The sequence below is a fragment of the Cyrtonyx montezumae genome, unplaced genomic scaffold (assembly GCF_038088225.1).
Source record: "Cyrtonyx montezumae isolate F1298 unplaced genomic scaffold, pur_monq_1.0 scaffold_21, whole genome shotgun sequence".
Classification (NCBI taxonomy): domain Eukaryota; kingdom Metazoa; phylum Chordata; class Aves; order Galliformes; family Odontophoridae; genus Cyrtonyx; species Cyrtonyx montezumae.
The window spans coordinates 1,347,214-1,367,541 of NW_027071948.1; the positions used below are offsets into that span (position 1 = coordinate 1,347,214).

General features: G+C 43.0%; 1 protein-coding gene across 2 annotated transcripts; it reads left to right on the plus strand.

Moving 5' to 3' along the window:
• Positions 1-447: 447 nt before the first annotated feature.
• On the plus strand, positions 448-20,013 carry PANK4 (pantothenate kinase 4 (inactive)). Of its 2 annotated transcripts, XM_065737922.1 has the most exons (19): positions 448-609; positions 3,101-3,183; positions 3,842-4,050; positions 5,901-6,084; positions 6,506-6,598; positions 8,045-8,198; positions 9,070-9,251; positions 10,706-10,787; positions 11,954-12,054; positions 12,483-12,638; positions 13,244-13,356; positions 13,871-13,958; positions 14,732-14,883; positions 16,202-16,257; positions 16,809-16,858; positions 18,094-18,201; positions 18,633-18,733; positions 19,168-19,236; positions 19,594-20,013. In XM_065737922.1, exons 1-19 carry the CDS (start codon positions 489-491, stop codon positions 19,805-19,807), a joined length of 2,316 nt encoding a protein of 771 aa, XP_065593994.1. In that variant the 5' UTR covers positions 448-488; the 3' UTR covers positions 19,808-20,013. The 2 variants fall into 2 exon arrangements, with proteins under 2 accessions (XP_065593994.1, XP_065593995.1); XM_065737923.1 differs by lacking the exon at positions 16,809-16,858 and having other exon boundaries at positions 459-609; positions 18,131-18,201.
• Positions 20,014-20,328: the final 315 nt, after the last annotated feature.

The following is a 20,328-nucleotide window of genomic DNA, read 5'->3' on the forward strand; positions in this document are numbered from 1 at the left end:
TCCCAGCAGTGAACGCACCGCCCGCGTTAATCCGCGGCTCCGGAGCGGGGAAGCTCGGAGCTCACGGCGTGGCCACGTGACCGAGCGGGGGCGCCCGCCCCGCTCGAGGCACCGGGCCCACGTGACCGACGGCAGCGCGGGTCTGCGCTGAGGGACGCGGCCCGGCCCGGCCCCCGAGGCGGGGAAGGGCGCTTCGCACGAACAGCGCTCGCTACCGGAAAGCGGCAGCCCCGACAACACTCCTGCTGCCCGGGCTTACCTGCGGCCCAGTGGAGGCGAGGAGGGTCCGTGGGGCCCGGCAGGGCGGATGTGCGCCCGCTCCTCTCAGCGCTGAGGCGGGAAGAGGCGCGAGAGCGACCGTTACTCCGCGCACGCGCTCGAGGCGTCCTTCCGCCTCGGCCACGCGCCCCGCCTCTTTAACATGTAAATCTATGCGCATACATTTGCATACCGATGAGGCCGGGCGAAGAGCGGGGCTAGCGTTCAAAATGGCGGAGCGGGGCGGCAGAGGGAGCGGCGGGCACGGCAGTTTGGACAAGAGCATCACCCTGCCGCCGGACGAAATCTTCCGCAACCTGGAGAACGCCAAGCGCTTCGCCATCGACATCGGTAACCGGGCGGGGACGGCGGCGGGGACGGGAGACGGCTCTCGCCCCGCTGCGGGGACTCACCGGGGCCCGTCTCCCTCTGGCGCGCGGGGCACGCTGGGACGTGAAGTCCCCTGAGGCGCCCGGGCCGGCGCGGGGCCGCGGAACGGGACTACAGCTCCCGGCGTACAGCGCGCTCAGCGGGCGGCGCGGGGTACGATGGGATCGGAAGTCCCGGCACCGGGCGGCGGCGCTGTGCGGGCGGAGAGCGGCACTACAGCTCCCGGCGTCCCGCTGTGATGCCCGCGGGGTGGGGGGGGGAAGCGCGGCTGGGGACAGCGCAGGGCTGCTGCCCTTGGCGGCGGAGAGGGGCGAGGGAAGGAAAGCGAGACCTGGACAGGCTGGAGAGCTGGGCAGTAAGAAACCGGATGAGGTTTAACAAAAGCAAGCGTTAGAGTCATGCAGCTAGGGAGGATGCACCAGTATGCACCAGTGCAGGCTGGGGGGTAACCTGCTGGAGAGGAGCTCTGCAGAGAGGGACCTGGGTGTCCTGGTGGACGACAGGTTGACCGTGAGCAGTGTGCCCTCGTGGCCAAGAGGGCCATCGGCATTCTGGGGTGCATTAAAAAGAGCGTGGCCAGCAGGTCGAGGGAGGTGATCCTCCCCTCTACTCTGCCCTGGTGAGGCCTCGTCTGGAGCACTGTGTCCAGTTCTGGGCTCTCGCTACAAAAAAGACAGGGATCTCTTGGAAAGAGTCCAGTGCAGGGCCACAAAGATGATGAAGGGCCTGGAGGATCTCCCCTATGAAGAAAGGCAGTGATCTGGGTCTGTTTAGCCTTGAGAAAAGAAGACTGGGAGGGGACCTGATCCAGGTTTATAAATATCTGAGGTGTGGGGGGCAAAGTGGCGAGGCCAGACCTTTCAGCAGTGTGTGGAGACAGGACGGGGGGGAACGGACAGAAACTGCAGCACAGGAGGTTCTGCACGAATGTGCACAAGAACTTCTTTATGGTGAGGGTGACGGAGCACTGGCACAGGCTGCCCAGGGGGGGGTGGTGGGGTCTCCTTCTCTGGAGATATTCAAGACCCACCTGGACATCTACCTGTGTGACCTGGTGTAGGGAACCGCTTTGGCAGGGGGGTGGGACTCAATGATCTCTAGAGGTCCCTTCCAACCCCTACAATTCTGTGAAAGCAAAGCAAAGTCAGGCGGGCTGAGGGATGTGGGCTGCTGATCTGTGGGCCCGGCGGCAGCAGCAGGCCCAAGCGACCCCGGGTGGAAGTCCTCTGTGTGAGGAGCACACGCAGTGCAGGACGTGGGCTGTCTCCCTTGGGAGATGGCTGCTTCGTGTTTGTGGAGATAACAGCCGGAGTTGGTCACTGTTATGGGGCTGAGCAGGGTCGTGGCTGCGGGATTAGTTACAGCCCAGCTCCGCGTCCCTGCCAGGGCCCTGCGTGGGAAACTGAGTGAGGAAAGGGGGAGCAAATAAAGCGTTGCTGGGTGGGTATTCTCTGTGCATTACCGTATAGCCAGTGAGAAATTAACTGCAGATGCACTAATTATCAGCATACTGTTGTATAAAATACTGCATTTCAATGCAAGCGGTTTCTCCGCTATGAGGTTTGCAAGGTTTCCCCACGTAGCACAGAGTCATTGAGGTTATTGTTGTTGCTGTCTTGCACTTTAGAAATGCAAAACCTCACCTGTAAGCAATAAGCAGCTTTGCATTTTGTTTACCAGAAACTTTAAAGCATTGCCTGGTGCCCTGAAATAAGATCTGAGGTCAGGAAAGCTTTATTGCTTTTGTTGCTATAAGTGTCTGCCAGGGATCGCTCTGCGCTGACCTCGCCTGAATTCTGCTGGAGAATGCCTTCCATTTTTCTCTTACTGACTGACAAAAAATCCCATGTTGATCTCAGCAGTGTGGACGAGACAAGGGTGCTGCTATGTAGGCAAAGCTACAGGCACAGACAGATTAGTTTTTCTCTTACCTAAGCTGCATTCTTTGATTACATTTGTTTGTAAGGCACAGCATAGGCCATTCTTAGCCGTTATGTTATGAACTGAACACTTCTTACTGTTGGGGCTTAGGTTTTAACCCAGAATCTGGTTATAATTGTTTGCTTGGTCTTGCATACACTTACTGAGAGCAGCCACAGCAGCTGAGTTTTATGAAGCTTATTGATACCTGAATGCAGGAGCAATTGCAGAGGCTTCCCCTCGTACCTCTCCTCTTTCTGAGGAAACAAAAAAGCATATTTTAACAAAAATGACAGCACTGTACATTCATGGTCAAACATCTACTTGATTAAGACAGCAGGTACTGTTTTGCCAAAGAAATATGAGTAAATCAAGTTACTCTGTCTGACTCCGTGCGTTGCTCAAACATGGCATGCTTACATATCAAATCTGAGTTCTGTTAAGAACTCTCAGGTAAAGCATATGCAAACGTAAGTTAGGTTGTTTGCTCTAAGGTGAGGCATTAATCATAACTTGTCATCTCTTCTAACAGGTGGTTCATTAACCAAGTTGGCTTATTATTCAACTGTGCAGCACAAGGTGGCAAGAGTGAGATCCTTTGATCATTCTGGAAAGGTAAGGACGGTGTCATTAACGAGTTGCATGAGGTTGACTCATAACAAAGGTAGAACCAGAACTGGAAGTAAGATACTGGGCTCTTCATAGTGCAATAGAAGTCTTACTTGAAAGCTGTCTGGTACTTCTTTCTGCACAAAACATTAATTCCAACTCCTGCAATGCCTGTTGTCCTGAATTTGGATAACTACAGCGTGTATTTAAAATACACATTCTAGTATGTATTAACACTTCAAGCTATCCCTAACCATTTCTACTGCAGCTCAGAAGAGTGTGGTTCCTATTAATGACCTTTTACCACATTTCACAGGAAAACAGGCTTTAACTTGAGTTTGTCATTACTTTTGTTTTGCAAATGTAATGCAGCTCAAGATACAAGTTCATGTGATTATACGTACATCAAATGTGTTCTGTTCGCTGAAATGCTAGTTGCAAGGCTGCAGAGTTGTGTAGTCCATGCCTGGGCAGAATCCATTATGTTTCTGGCTGTCACCATGACTGTGCTTAGATTGCTACGGTTACTGTTGGAAATAGTAATTTTCTAGATAGATTAATGTGGTACTTCAGGAAAAAAAGCATGTGAACTATTGCTTTATGTGTTTTAATTTCATGCATGAAAGGAAATTTACTATATGATCTTAATTGTTTTCTTTTAAAGGACATAGAAAATGAGCCTTTGTATGAAATATCAGTTCAGGAGGAGATTACAGCTCGACTGCACTTCATCAAGTTTGAGAACAATTATATCGAAACTTGTCTAGATTTCATCAAAGACCATCTTGTCAATACAGAGACTAAAGTCATCAAAGCTACAGGTGGTGGTGCCTATAAATTTAAAGATCTTATTGAGAAGAAGTTGGGGTTGAAGTAAGTGAAACTGTTTAAAGTGAGTTAAGTATCGTTGAAGTGACACTTCACTGTGTTTTGGTGGGCAAACTTTCTCCTTTGCCATTCTGCCCTTAAAAGCCATCTGCACAGCAAAGCTGAGGCTGGAGGACGTGTGTGCATCTTGGTCAGGTCAGGCTGAGCTCAGTAGTTAGTGAGCAGGAGTTGCAAGAGGACAGTGTGTCATGAACTGGCACAGCAGAGGTGGGAGAGCCACCACGGAGCGACACAGGCTTCAGGAGAAAGGCAGTACAAGGAATAAGTATGTTATTATCACAGCTTTTCTATAAAGGATTTGTTTGCAACAACACTTTTTTTAAACTTAAATTACTCTGTATTATGACAGTCTGTTTTTTATTCTTCACCTCCCAGCTGGCAGCATTTCAGTGGTGCTCTCCTAGTCATCAGTGGCACGCTTCAGACGTGCTCTTGAACACTCAGTCATCATCCAACTACACAAAACCTCCAGTTGTATACAGAGTACAGTGTTGGAACTATAGCAAGCTGGTAATAAGTTTGTTACAAACACGTTTCATTGGGAAGCTTTGATCAGCTACTGTGATGAGCTGTATTTATTTTAATTATGAGTCATTGCTTAAAGGATGAAATCTACAGGAGGAGGGCTGTATTATTAAAAGCCAAAACATTTCTGGCAAGCTTTTTTTTTTTTTTTTTAACTCTGAATGTACCTGATCCCTATAGTACCTGGGTTCTTAAGTCACAGTTACAAAACCTTCCACTATTTTTCTAAGCAAGCCCAGAAGGTAAATAATTGATACAATTCAATAAGTTATTGTGAAGATCCTGCCTACACTTTGTGCAGAAGCATAGCCTTGCAGGAAACTGAAGGGTTGTCTCCTGAATTTACAGCAACGTGAGTTCACCATTCACACACATTTATCAAAAGCCATATGCTAAAAAAGCTGCTGTAAGTACAGATAATTGTATCATTCACCTACAGCAGGATAGAACGTTACCTGATGCTACTGGAACAGGACTTCAGAGCACAGCATGTTTCTCAGTTTCTAAGGAGCTCTCTCCATCTCCTTTCATATGCTTTTTCAGATGACTTTCTTTTTCTGATGGGTGGGATTCTACTATTGTACTGAAACATACTTGATGGCCCCAAGCAGCTTTTCTTTCCTGAGAAACATAAAGCATTCTGTGTTAATGGAGATGTTTAATTCTGTTGTGCTTATGTGTTTTTAATAAAGGTTTGTGATATTTCATTTAAGAAATTTGGGCTACACCAGTAACAGTGTACTAGGGAAGTTTGCAGAAGTAACTTCTAGCTGACTACACTCAGCACATCTGAGCTTCTCTGCTCAGGGATTCACTGTTGTGAAGTGTCTGTGTTCACAGTCCCAGCTACTTGCTGTCGTCGTGATCTGTCAGAAATGAGAGTGGAAATGATTAAGTGCACTTCTTTCCCTTCTTAAGAAAGCATTGGAAGAGCAATAGGGCATTATGCCATGTTAGAAAACAGTTTTGTTACGTTAATTGCCAGATGTGTACCCTGACCTACTTTACTGCACGGGTACATGTGCTAGCACCAGAGCACTGGAGCAGCAGTGGGACACGCAGACAGGAGCAGGGCTATTTTGATGTAAGATTGAAGTGACTGTGTAACTACAGTCTCACTTTGGACTGTGTGTAGTGGCACTGAGGTTGAATGGCAGAACGTATGCAAACCTGGGTTTTGTGGTTTAAATGATCTGGGCTTTTGCTGCATGTAAAGACTTGTAAAGTCTTACAAACGAATGTTCTAGAAGAGCACTTGCTTATCAGTAAGGCTGTGAAATTTGTAAGTTCTTTTCCCTTCCCCATTGCAGAGTAGATAAAGAAGATGTAATGACCTGCTTAATTAAAGGATGTAACTTTCTGCTAAGGAACATACCCCATGAAGTGTTCGCATACCAGAAAGATTCAGACACGGAGTTCCGATTTCAGACAAATCACCCAAATATTTTCCCATACTTACTGGTGAATATTGGCTCTGGGGTTTCAATAGTGAAGGTGAGTGGTTGCTGAAATGCGTTGGGTCTTTCTGTTTTTGTTTTCTGCAGAGTAGATCATCACTTTTTTTTAATTATTGTATCAATTTCTTACAGAGTTGGGAATGCTTTTCCATTCCCTACTGTAGGTGATCTTTTCAAATCAGATTTAATTTGGTCTTTAGAGAAAGTTACTGTATGAGCTGATAGGACAAAGGCTGTCAGATGAGAATGATTTCTTGCACATTGCTGATGGAATTAAATATAATATCCATATCTAGGATTCTTACCCAATAATTAAAGATTTCAATTACTGCTTTTGGGGTTGGTGTGTGAGACGTGCACCTCTGCAGAACTTTTTGCCTGTTATTTCTGCAATGAAATTGTTCCAATTTGGCACCAATTCCACTTCTTGCAATTCCACTGCTCTGTTTTGTTGACAGGTAGAATCAGAAGACAAATTTGAATGGATAGGAGGGAGCTCAATTGGAGGTGGAACCTTCTGGGGTCTTGGAGCACTGCTCACTAAAACAAAGGTATCAAAACATCAATTTTAAGGGGTGTGTGAATATACAAAATGCTAAGAGAAAGCTTGAAATAGTGGAATGCCAAACTCTTTAAACAGGGAGAAATAATGATTCAATGTGGTATTTGGATAGGAAATCGGAAGCCCCATATCAGCACAGTAGAAGATGTGGAAAAAAGTGTATCTTTGCAGAGCAGAACTGCTGTCTTTGTACAGAAAGAGAAGGGGCAGTTTTGCAGTGCCTCTGAGGGAGGATAGATAAAGGCTGAGTGCTTGGTTTATGTTCATACTTCTACATGTAAATGGATGCAAGTAGAGTGCGGGAACAGAAGTGATTAATTGCTCCTCAGTGGCAAAATAGTGATCCTATTTGAGTTGAAGAGTTGGTCAGCAAAGACAAGTAACAGATAGGATGCAGGGAATCGTCTGCTCAAAGTAGTCTGTTAATTTTCTGAACTTGTTTTCACTGGGAAATGCCCTTCCAGTACCTGCAGCAGTACCCACAGAAGCAAAACAGTGTGCCTAATTATTGCAAAGCATGTGAGAGTAGGGAAGAGGAATTGCACCTCTGTTATTCGCTTCACTTTCAGGGATTCAGCACTTAAATCTCAGGTTGGTGATCTGCCAGAGTAAGGACTGACCTAGTACTGCTCTGCCTAACTCAGCTCTTAAATCATGCTGTTTTTTCCTGTCTCAGAGATCCATGTGACTTAAATAGGAGTCACTAAATGTCACCAGTGTAGAAAAAGCTAGAGTTACATATCCACCAGATAAGAAAATGTCAAAGGGAATACCCATCCTCAGTATGTTTTGTTTGATGCAGTTCAAAAAGAAATCTTAGAACATGACAGTGTCTGCTCTAATGTTTTTTGATGCTTTTGTAAAAGTGGGAATTAGCATTAGCAAATTTATAGTACAAACTATTGGGATAAAGCAGATTTTGTGAAAGCTTAATTTCAGGGACGTTCGTGCATTTCTGCATCTGTAAGGGCAAACGTAGTCTTCATTTTTTTTTTAAACTGATATTTTTATGTGCCACAAGAAGACTAAATTCTACTTGCTGTTGCTGCGTTGCTGACTTCATTCCAAGAGAAGAGATGCATAAAGGTTCTGTTTCACTTGCACTAATCTGCAGGAGATTAAAGGTGCATGACTAGGATAACTTTGGTAATTTACTTGCTGAAATGTTACAAATCCTTTTGGTGGTGCTGGATTTGAATTCTTATTCGCTGTGGCTGCATGCAGGAGAGAATTTGGCAAACTTTGCTTTACTTAATGCTGTACCAGCTCTGGATGACATAATTTTGCCAGAGAGCTTTCAGTTCTCCAGAGTACTGCAGGGTTGGTTCCAAGCCCGTATTTTTTCGGTCAGTATGAATGCTTCAGAAGTCTTGCTGTGTGGGCAATGCTCTCTAGCTGCCCCAACACCTGGAGTAACTCTGCTTCTTATCCTCAGAAATTTGATGAATTGCTGCAACTTGCTTCCAAGGGGCAGCACACGAACGTAGACATGCTGGTGAAGGATGTGTATGGAGGTGCCTGCCAGACCCTGGGGCTAAGTGGAAACCTGATAGCCAGCAGCTTTGGGAAATCTACTACAGCAGATAAAGGTATTAGTATAGCAAATCTTCAGCAGATTTTTCTATACAAATAATATCTTACATTGCCTGTCAGATCGGATTTGCTGCTTGTACAAACTTCCTGTGGACATTTAAAAGGATGGAAAAGTACTTGCCAGTTTCATCAGCAAAAATGCGTGTTGCCATATCCATTTTCCAATGTGCACGTGGGCTGAGAGGGGACATGGACCACTGCCTGCATTGCTCCACTTGTTAAGAGTGCTTTGGAACTGATGAGAAGAACTGTAACCATCTCATCTGTCCCTTTGGTGTCTGATGGTTTGGCATGTTCTCCAAACAAGTGGAGCTGGAAGATAACCAGCAGTCCTTTTCATGATCTTGCCTATGTATTTTGCCTGCACAATACTTTATTGACTGAGTATGTTAAGTGGTTCTGCCTTGCAGGCAGGCATTGGGATCAGATTGGGATTCTGTAAGTCTAGGCAAACAAACAACAAAAAAACCCACTGTCTTAAGCTATCCCAGTGCTAATTTGTGCACTTGGGAAATAGTTCTGTTTGTCCAGAAAAAAAAATGCATGGCATAAATTTACTATAATTTGCAGCTTTCTTTTTAGTGTCACAATAAAATACTTGCAGTGCATCACATAACTAGATGGAGAGGTGATCCTTATTTCCTAGAGAGGAGAAATTGAGTTCATGCCATTTGCTCTTGGCCTTTCTAGCAGGTTTCTTTCAGGCAGTACTTGGTAGAGGCTTAGTGTTTTCTTTCCCCCAGCTGTAGGTTCTCTGCTTTAAAAATGAGGAAAATAAAAAACCAGTCCCTCTGAGCATTCTTCAGCTGTGCCCCTCTGAGCGTTCTTCAGCTGTGCTAATTTGGCTCACTGTTTCCTTCCTTTAAGAGTTTTCCAAAGAAGATATGGCAAAAAGTTTACTGCACATGATCAGCAATGACATTGGTCAACTTGCCTGCCTCTATGCCAAGCTCCATAACTTAGATAAAATATATTTTGGAGGATTCTTTATTCGGGGTCACCCTGTTACCATGCGCACAATAACCTTCAGCATCAACTTCTTCTCAAAGGTAATGAAAACAGAACTGTTCCTAATTGCAAATTCATGTGCCTAGCTGTCTTTTTCTAGGTGACTGGAAACGCTGGTAAGGTGGAGTCACACAGTGAGGACTGCTGTTAGGTCGGTAAGGCAGGGCCTCGTGGGAGGGGTAAAATGTGAATTCCTGGGAGTTGTGTCTGGCCTCTCTCTGTTTATTTGGCTGGTTATTGGACAGCGTGGCTTGTAGCTGCCAAGGAATGAGTTCTTACTATTTTTTCAGATAGCTGCCGTTGTTATTCAATTCCTCTTGCTGACTTCATCTATTTCTTTTCACCCCCAGGCTATGCAATGGTGGATTGCTCTGCTGAGATAGTTAGCAACTAGTATCAGTAGTTTGGGGTTGGTGGATATTTTTTTTTTTGTAAATTTGTATGTATTTATTTTTAAAAGAGAAGCAAGCTGTAATTCTTTGCAGCTTTTGAAGCCGTGGCAAACACTAAATATATTTCAGTGGGAAATGGTCTAGTCCTAAAGCTCACTTACTGCTCATTACAGGTGGATCCTCCCCATGGCAATGCATACTGCAGTACTATAGAATTGACACAGTTTTTATTTTCCTCAGTGCTTCAGGCAAGAGACTCCTAAGTAATGCTTATACTTCCCCTCGTTTCAACCTTGCAGTCTTTCTGTAAGAACTTGGTTGAGTTTCAAGAACACTACAGCTCTAGATGCTTGTAAGCACAGTTTAATCAGTGATTCAGCCTATACAAAATCTCACCTTGTGAGTTATGTATTTCCTCACTAATCTCAGCCCAGCATCAGCTTTTCTTAATGACCCGCTTGACGAAGCTTACTTTCCTTCAGAGGGGGCAGTGTCTCACACTGAGAAAACTAAAGCTGATGGGTGGAGGGATGATCCTGTTCTCCCCAGCATTCTTGTTAACATGTAAACTTAATTAAATTCACGGGGAAAATGCTTGCCTGTGATAATATGCAGGGTGACTGGATGTTGTTGCATGTTCAGAATGAAATAAAATAAACAGTGGCTTGGATGTGGTGGATGCACAGTGAAACGTGTTTCTGCTGATGAGCTGGAAGGCAGATGATCTTACATTTTCAGCCTGTTCAAGCAAGAGGAGTTGAGTACTCATGGAATAATGCAGTGGTCTTTTCTAGTGAAGCACTGGCTTCCCTCTGCTTCTGTGATTGTGCAGGCTTAGAGTACACTCCACTTCTGCATGTATTTTTTTCTCCAGCTTTCTTAGAATTGTGGGATGATGTATGTAAGCAGTTCCTCCTGAAGCTGTCTTTCAGAAACACCAATTTTGGTGCACCATTAAAATTACTTAATGTGTTGGGTTGTAGTGCAAATGAATATTATCATCTTCTAGTTGTTTCTATTAAATTTAAGTATAAATCTAGTGACAAAGAAGTACGTGTTAGCCATCAGGGACCATCCAATTGCAATGTTTCATATTGTGGCAGGGAGAGGTTCAGGCATTGTTCCTGAGACATGAAGGCTACCTGGGAGCCATTGGGGCATTTTTAAAAGGAGCTGAACAAGACAGTAAGTACAGCATTGCTATGTTCTGTATATGCTGTGTTCTGAAATGTCAGTGTAATGTCCGAGTTTCTCTTAAGAGGCTGCATGTAAGTTGTTGCCTAGATAAACACATTTGGCACTAATAAACACAGATGCTGGGCTTTGCTTTTATATATTCTGGCAAGGATGTGATAATTTCTCACTGTTTTCCTGCTTGCCTCTGAGAATCCAGCAGGATTTGGCTCTTCTCTTTTCTGCATTTCTGCAAAGAGCAGTCATATCTCTAAATCAAATCAGGGAAACTGAGTTTCTGAGAACTTCCTTCCTCTTAAAGAGGTCAGCTTCTGAATTCAGATAACAAACTGAAGAACAGCATCTCTAAACTGTGTTCATTTGAGAGTGAAAAGCCTCTGAAATGTTTATAAAGGATGAGACACTACCTACCAGCATTCTTTGGGTATAGGATGCTTTGGTTGAATTCTGCCATTTGTATTTCCCTGTTTTTTCTTTTCTTGTACTACATGCCATTCAGAGCATTCATCACAGTGGAACAAACAGCAGGTTGTTAATGGTACTCAGGTATAGTAAATGTCAGGTATATATCATGGCAGTGGATGTGGAAGTCATTTCATACCCACTTCACCTGTGAGCAAGGAGCCAGCTACTTAGAAGCTAAAGACATTACTTCTGTTGGAGATACTGTGTACATCTGAACTTCATTAAGGTCAAATGAAAACAAATCTAGAAGTAACTTTAGCACTGATTCAGAATGCACATTGTGCTCTGAGAGTTCTGCAATCTGTTTTGTTAATGATGGATTTAGATTTAGACATTTAAAAACAAAACTGCCAGTAGAGGCTTTAGCCACCTATAGTGCTTTGAAGACATCCTGCTCTTTATAGTCCTTAATGATTAAAAAAAGAAAGTGGTTAAGAAAACAATGGCTTCTGAATTTTAGTTGTCTCGTGTCTCATTCAATTTAATTTAAAGCTCTTTACATTTAGATAATTCAGCAAGTAGATAAAAACATACCTATGGGGACTTAGAGGGGAAAAATATTTTTAAAGACAAAGAAAAATGGCTTTTGCAGTGGAGCAGCTTCTCTGTAGAGATGCTGCCTCTAGACTCATCCATGAGAGTATTTTCAGTTTTATTTTCAGATTATGTGTCTCTCTCTTTCTCTTTTCTAGACCCGAATCAGTATAGCTGGGGAGAGAATTACGCTGGGAGTTCTGGTCTCATGAGCACGTCCCCTGATGTTTACCCCATGCAGAGGACCCGGAGTGGCACAGTATGTGCTTGCCTTTCCTAGAACTGAGTGTTGGCACTTAACAATTTGAACCTAGGTGGTTATTCTAAAGCTAGTTGCTTCTTGCCCCTGGGACTGTGCTGCTCATAGAAGTGGCTAACGTGGTGTGTGATGGCTTGATGTGATATTTCATAGAAGATTGAGGCTGCTACTTCGCTGTGCTCTGTATCACTGAAGGAGGGAGATGGCCTTCTGCTGCTGCCCTTCCTTTGGAGTAGCTTGGCTTTGCTGCAGTTGAAATACTGCACTTCACAATTTTGAATCCGATAGATTCAACAGAATGTCTTATGGTTGCATATACTAATGTGCAGTTGTCTGAGAATGGGCTTCCACAGACATTGTGCTTGTTTCACTTCTAGGGAATCAATTTCTGAATAAGTTCTAATAAATCTCTTTCATTCTTCTCTTAGTTTGACATGTTTGAAATGGACAGGTTGGAGAGACCACTGGTTAACCTGCCTCTGCTGAAGGACCCGTCGACCTATATCCCAGACACTGTGGACCTCACAGATGATGCCATGGCCAGGAAATACTGGCTCACTTGCTTTGAGGAGGCACTGGATGGGGTAAATATCAGAGGAGTTGTACCTACAGATATTTAGCAAATCTTCACATGGACCAACAAAATACATCTGTATGTCAAACCTATTGCAAATAAGTACCTCTTCCCCAACTCTTACTTTGAAAATATAAATCAGAAACTTCACAAGCATGTGTTGGGGTGGGGGCTGAAAAAAACACCAGGAGAACACACTGACCTGACCTTACTGTCATGAAGAAAAGAAAGAAGGAACACGGGGTGTTGGTGTGGACCCTGTGGTGTACCTTCATCTTCCACATCCTTGTCTTTTTTTCTTGTTTGTTTTTAACCCCTCCCTAAGCAGGTGCAACTCATGTCTCACCCCTGAAAGCACAGTGTTCAAAAACCAAAAAGCAGTTAATAACAAAAAAAAAAAAAAAAACAATTTCAAGGAAGGAAGGAGGTGTTTAAAATGACTCTTTGGTGGTTGGATTAATGGAAAGCTGGAGTAGATTGTGTGGAAGGGACAAGCGAGTGTGCAGGAACTGAAAAATACAGCAGATGGAGGGATTGCTTTTCAGCCTGAGCTTCAGGTCAGTTGCACAAAGGAAGAATTCAAGTGGTAATTCCAGTGCCTCATTTCTCTACCAGGTGGCAAAGCGTGCTGCAGCCAGTCAGCCAGATTCTGTTGATGCACCTGAGAGAGCTGAAAAGTTCCGACAGAAGTACTGGAACAAGCTCCAGACACTCAGACAGCAGCCTTTGTAAGTGCCTTTGTTTGCCTGCTTTCGTAACCTGGCCGCCTCTGCTGAGCAGAGCAAAAGAAAAGCCAACTATAAATTAACTGAAAGCTATATAAAAGCTTTTGTTCTTAAGCAGAGCAAGCTTAAAGCTAAGTAGGCTGAAGGCAGTGGCAAGTTGATGCAGCAAATGTCAGGTCCTCTGAACAAAATGTTGGGATCCTCCATATCAGAATTTAACTGGGAAGTTCTATCTATCTCAGCAGAAAAATGACTAATGGTCTAGAAGGTACTAAAAATCGTATCTGCATCTTTGCTCCAAACACTTTTCCTCTCTGTATTTAAATAATCCATTTAATAGATGTGCCACTTAGTGGCAGCATTTAGCACATGTGGCATGTGAGGACTCATAACTGAAGGGTTTGTCTTACATGCTATAACTTCCTGGAATTCATCCTATTAGTGGAGGAAACAGGAGAAAATAACTTTTTTTTCTGTTTGAAGTAGTTGATCTGTTTTCCCCTTTTCCTTTTTAAAGTGCATATGGTACCTTAACAGTTAGAAGTCTTTTGGATACAAGGGAACACTGTTTAAACGAGTTCAGTTTTCCGGATCCTTATTCGAAGGTAAGCTGTTCCTGCCTCACAGGGCAGGCAGAGTGTGAGCTCAAGGTGCTGTTTCTGTACTCCAATACTTTGCATAAGTAATGGCTTACATAGGAGGGATCAGTAACTGACTACTTTGCAGTAGTATTAAGAGGTTGGTGCTGCTCTCAGGACAAACAAAAAAGTGCTTACTTTTTTTTTTCCTTTTTTGTAATTAAGATAGTGCCAACAAAAGATCTTGATGTAAAGATGGCACTCATCACGAGACCTTCTTTTTTTTATTTTTTATTTTTTTAAGAACAAGAACGAGCTGTGTAACATTTGAGCTCGTTGGAGATAGAAGTGGGGGGAAAAAAAAGTTGAGAGTCCTTAAGCATCTGGGACGATGAACCTTCTGATGCAGAAATTCAAACAAAACCCATGCTTTCCCATCTTTTGCAGTGGTAAGCCTGCTCGTGCAGATTACCTGGGCTTGGTGTTGCTACTTCAGTCTCTTTTTTTGTGTGCCCATTTTCCCATTCCCCTATCTTCCCAAGATCTATCGTTCCTCTCATGTATAAGAAAAGTAATTCTTAGACTGCAGAACACATGCTAGCACTAATAAAGCTTTTTATTAGAATCCCAGGAAACTTTTTTCTTGTTGGTACTAAGCATGCTGATAACAGTAACTTGTTGGTCCATTCGAGGCCATGAACGTAGAGGAGAATGCTTGAAGGCGGTCTTGGGACTGAGACAGCCAATGATGGGTAAGAATTTTTTGTCTGTAAATGCAATGTTTCATGTCTTTCTTACAGGTAAAGCAGAAAGAAAATGGCATAGCCTTAAAATGTTTTCAAAGCGTAATCGAATCTTTGGATTCATTAGGCTGGGAGGAGAGGCAGTTTGCTCTGGTGAAAGGACTTCTTGCGGGGAATGTCTTTGACTGGGGAGCAAAAGCAGTCTCAGAGTAGGTGTTAAATGTTTTAAAAGCACCCTTTTAAGATATAGAATATCCAACTGTTTTTGTTTTAGAAATAATAAAGTGCACCTATCTCATTGTAGTTTGTGTTTCACCTCAATGATATGTTGTTTATTTGCAAGCATTACTGTGGTGCAGCAAAGTTCACGTTTCCACCCTTAAAATCTGGCAGACGTGTCACTGCTATGGATGTTTGAATTAAGTGACAGAGTACTTAATGCTGCAGTCTGGCTGCTTTGCTTGTAGCACTGTTACTTGCTCTGCTTTTGAGGATGTGTTATTTTCTACTGTAGGAACATCATATCAGCTTAAATATATGCTCTCTGTAACCCACAGTTGCCCTGATGTCAAACTGTGTATTCAGTTAGGTTGGGTGGTCTCTTAAAATAACAAAATCCTAGTTACTTTTACAGTTCTAGATCTTGCACCTCCTTCTGTGGGGTTGATAATACAGAGCAGGAGAGGTGGGCACGGTTTTGCAGCTAACGTTCAGCACGTCCTTCCCCTTTTTGCATCTTTGAGGAGTTTTCCCCTCGAGTAAATAACAGAAAAGTGCAAGTCAGTTCAGAACAAGGTGATTCGAGGCTGCTTGGACTTGTGTTCCTTCTATTGCTGCCCACAGCTGCAGAAACCTGAACTGACACCACTCATAGCAATTAGTCTAGTTGCCACTTGTGTAAGTGTAGCCCTCCCTCTCTTTGAGGAAGAAGCTAGGAGTTAAATGTCTCCTGGTACTGGACTTAGGGCACTTTATCCTTTATGAGACTTGACTGGCAAGCACTGCACACGTGGAGTAATATTTTAACTGACAGCTTAGAATCCAGCCCCACTATGTATTTCCTCAGCACCAGCTTGAGGCTGCTTTGCTATACGTACAGCCAAGAGCAATAGCTTTGAGAACCTGTCTGTAGTTAATTGCCTGCCTACACACAGATACAACTTAAAAATCTCCAAATTAAACTTTGTAAAGCACTGTTTTACGGCTGTGATATTTTAGATCATTACTTCATTTATGGTCATCTGCAGATCCAAAGGTTTATTATGTTTTTGCCCATAGAGGAGTGCCTGCAAACATGTGTATATTGCTGCAGCTTTTTTCTTTTAGCATAAAACTCACTAATTTAATGTACAGATCAGCCTTTTGTTTTTAACTTCAAAAGGGTGGATCATTTCTGAGTCATTGGACCTATCCACACTGTCAATTATCATTGCAATAAAAATGCTGACTGCCTGCTGTATAAGTATTCCTCTCACATAATTTGAAGTTGCTTTTAACTGTGTACTCTTTATTTCTCTTCTGATGCAGTGTTCTGGAATGCGAGCCACAGTTTGGATTCGAAGAAGCCAAGTCAAAACTGCAAGGTATAGGGGGGAGATCTGTAGTGTTGGATAGATCTGGATATTGTGTTAATACGAGAGTAAAGAAGAGCGTGATGGCATTTAATGTGACAGTTCTGCTGCTGACAAGGACTCGTTAGTACTCACTGCTGATATCTGAAATACAGCTTACAGTCTCAGTGGAATGTTGCTCTTTGTGTTCCAAGGGAAGTGGAACCCAAAAACTCCTGTCTGTATGGAAGTCCTAGCTGCACCAGTACTGCACAGCCTGTGCTGCTTCTTGTAATGGTTCCAATCCTGTCCTAGCAATTGTGTCCTGAGGTACAGCAGCACCATCCATCCTAGGATCAGCTATTATGAGAGCTAGCTCACGTGCCTCTATTGCTTTATCATGAAAACTCCATTCCAAGGCCACTGTAATTAAACTTCCAATAATTAAGAGCTCAGAAGGTCCTTAACATTCAAAATCTGAGCTCAAATGTTTCATATCTTTAAAGAGACACCTCCTGCTTTGCATGTTATACAGATTCACTCTGCCTGGAAGTAATGCTAATACAGTTTTGTCTGTGATGCAGAACGCCCCTGGTTAGAAGATTCCTACAGTCAGTGGCTAGAGCGACTGAAGGTATGACTCCAGAATTGTCACTAACTGTTGGGTAATTTAATACCTTACTCATGAAACAACCTTACTAAGCTTGTTTCTACCAGATTTAACACAGCCCTGTTCAGACAACTCTAATTCTGTTAATGTGGTACCAGTAAGTCAGCAATCTTACCATACAGGAAGAAAAGAATTTGACACTATCACTTACCAAGCTCCCTGGCTTGCTGTCTTCAGGATCTGCAGCATTTGGAGCCCAGCTGCTCTCACAGCTCTTCCAACATAACCACAGTGTCCCTCCTTTATCATGGCATTTATTTCTATTTAACTAGACCTGCAATTTTGAAAAATTGAATCCAAGTGTCATGTTTGGACAGTAATTCAGGAGCTGTCTGAAAGTCATCAGTTAGCAACACGTTTTGTTTTCCTCTGTGGGATGTCTGTTGCTATTTCATCAGGTTTGGAAATGATGGAAAAAAATTGGTGTGAGTGGACTGCTACAAATCATTACATATTACATCTTAAAACAAAAGTGTCAGTTATTCCTTTATGACACTGCTAATCAAGGAACTTGAAGCAGTGTCCTGGCAAATTGTTCTTAAAAATTACACATTATTCACTGCAGAAGTACTTCTGCTGGAGTGAACTGCATTTTGTAACATAAGATTTAGGACAAATTAAGGGTCAATGGAGAATAGGAAATATATTTTATTTTAGGATGCCACTGCCCCCAGCAGTCCATCCTGCCCTTTCCTGGCAGAAGGCAATCCTGCTTACCCTACAGCATGCTAGCTTAAAGCAGCCACAAAGGTAGGTTTACCCTAACAAGCACACAGGCAGCTAGCCATGCTGCTGCTTGTATTCTGGAGAATGGTATTCTCCAGCTGCATGGCACAACAAAATGTGACACAGCAGGATTACAGGCCTGACCCCCTCTGAAGGAAGCTCCTGTTCACAGCAGCTGGAGTCAGACTTGTCTTTAATTGGCTGCTGTGGGTTTAATTAATGGAGTTTGAAAAAGTGCTCTCAAGAGAAGTAGCTATAAACAGCTGTAAATGATTGTACAAAGACAATGTCAGAGAAACTGATTTCACTTAAAATAAGGGTAGGTAAAGCTTTGATGAGCTGTGCTACTATTAAATAAACAAATTCAGGGGTATAAAATCTTGGATCTTAAAATCAGTATTTCTAACCAGTACAATCTATTCAGTGAAATGAATTGTGAACTCAATCCTAAATGCACTGGTTTTCTCTTGCAGGAGGGTCCCCCTCATAAATGTGCCTTAATTTTCGCAGATAACAGTGGAATAGACATAATTTTAGGCGTCTTTCCTTTTGTTAGAGAGCTTCTTTCTAGGGGAACAGAGGTAAGTGGTTTTTCATTGTACAGTCAATATATAATGGAGCTTTTGTAACTGGTGAAAGGTTTGTTAAATGCCTACTAGCAGTGTACTTTATGAGGCTGGCTCTTAGCAGCTACGTTGGGAAGGATCCAATTTCAGGCAATGAGTTTGTCCCTAAATTCCTGGAAGTCTGAGGCCTAACTTTAAGGACACTGCAAAGCAGAGTGGGGGTTATGTCAGAACTGAGCTTTCTAATAAGGATCCATAATGGCAAAAAACCATGAAGTAGCTGCTTAGTTTGAGGGGAAAGTAAGGACTGGGTGTCCAGGCCTTGTGTTCTTTTGGTTATTCCATTATTATAAGCCAGACAAAGGCAATCCTCAAACAAACAAGCAGCTCTAACACCACAGATGGACTGTGTTAATCAGTGAACTACTCTGACATCTTTGCCCCAGGTTATATTGGCTTGTAACTCTGGCCCTGCCCTAAACGACGTCACCTACAGCGAATCCCTGATCGTTGCTGAACGGATAGCAGCAATGGATCCAGTTATTCAGTAAGCAAACAGTCTTCATTTTGTATCTTAAAAAGCACAGAAGGAAGTTCTTCATTACACATGCAGTTCCTTGTTTGTGTGTATTACTGTCTGAAATCTGTAACGAGAAGTAAGGCACAGAGGAAATTCACTTCAGTTACGGTGAAAAATTCAGAAAGCAGTTCTTAATTATATTTAATCCTGTACGTATCAGTGTCATCCCTGATAAGGACTCAAGTCACTAAAATGTTGTATTTTATTTGTTAACAAAAAGTAGAGGGAAATATACATCATTTCCAGCCTGTTTCCCTTAGAGGATAACCTGCTGTTCATGGAATTCCTAGCAGGAAAAGAAGCCTTTGCAAGGAGTATTTGGTTAGTGTTTGCATGACCTTCTCAACAGAGCAGTGTAACCTTCTGTTTGTTCCTTTTTTAAATTACTATTTTAATTACAGATCTGCACTGAGGGAAGAGAAGCTGCTGTTGGTCCAGACAGGTTCAAGTTCTCCATGTCTAGATCTAAGGTATAATGGCAAATTTGTCTTTGTCAAATGAAGGAGGACCTGAGACTTCATCTGTGTTCTGAAGTACCTCAGTCAGCCTTCACAAACATCTGACACGTTGTCAGTCACCCGTTTGACCGTAAGCAGCATTGCACGCTAGCTGTTTTTAATTGTGCTTCCCTATTGGACAGTCCGTGCTTTCTCAGAAATTCCATTTCTGCCCTCATCTAATGAAGCTTTTAAAACTCCATTTTGATCCATTTCATATTTGGCATCAGTAATTCCACACCCTGCCCTGCTCTGTATAAATGAGCATCTGCTTTTCCAGCTGTAGCACGTGTAAGGATGACTGCCTCTAAGCCATACCTCTCGTTTCAGCCGCCTGGATAAAGGTCTGGCTGTGCTGGTCAGAGAACGGAAGACAGACTTGGTGATCATTGAAGGCATGGGTCGTGCCATCCACACCAATTACTACGCAGCTTTGAAGTGTGAGAGCCTCAAGCTTGCTGTTATCAAAAACTCCTGGCTCGCCGATCGCCTCGGAGGGAAAATATTCAGTGTCATTTTCAAGTATGAAGTGCCATGTAAATGATACAGATGTGGGCAGCTGGGTGAACAGGAGCAGCAGAATGGACTTGCACTAGTTTTACTTTAACTGTAAAGAATGTATTTTTATTACAACGGGGAAAAGAGGTCACAGGAAATTCCATATTTATATTGTGCTTTTGTGACTTCAAAAGCAACAATATGATTCACTCTATAGTATACACACTCAAATATATATATGTATATCACTCATTGTTTATTTTGGTAAGTGTTTATTTTAATGATGCAGTATTTGTGATGAAAAGACTTTATTTTTTTGTTCTGTGAGACATTCATATAGAAATATATTTAAATGTCAACGAAACCTTTTTTTATACATCTCTGCCTACTCTGCCAGCAATGACATGGCACATACCAAATAGTTTTTAAAGTGCTGAACCTGACATTGTATTTTTCCATGTCAGCTTTTAAACTTACCCAAGCAGTTCCTTGCCCTCTGCAGTTAATTTGGTTGAAGGACTGATCCACCTCCTACTCTAATGAACTTTTTCAGCTGTATTTGAAACA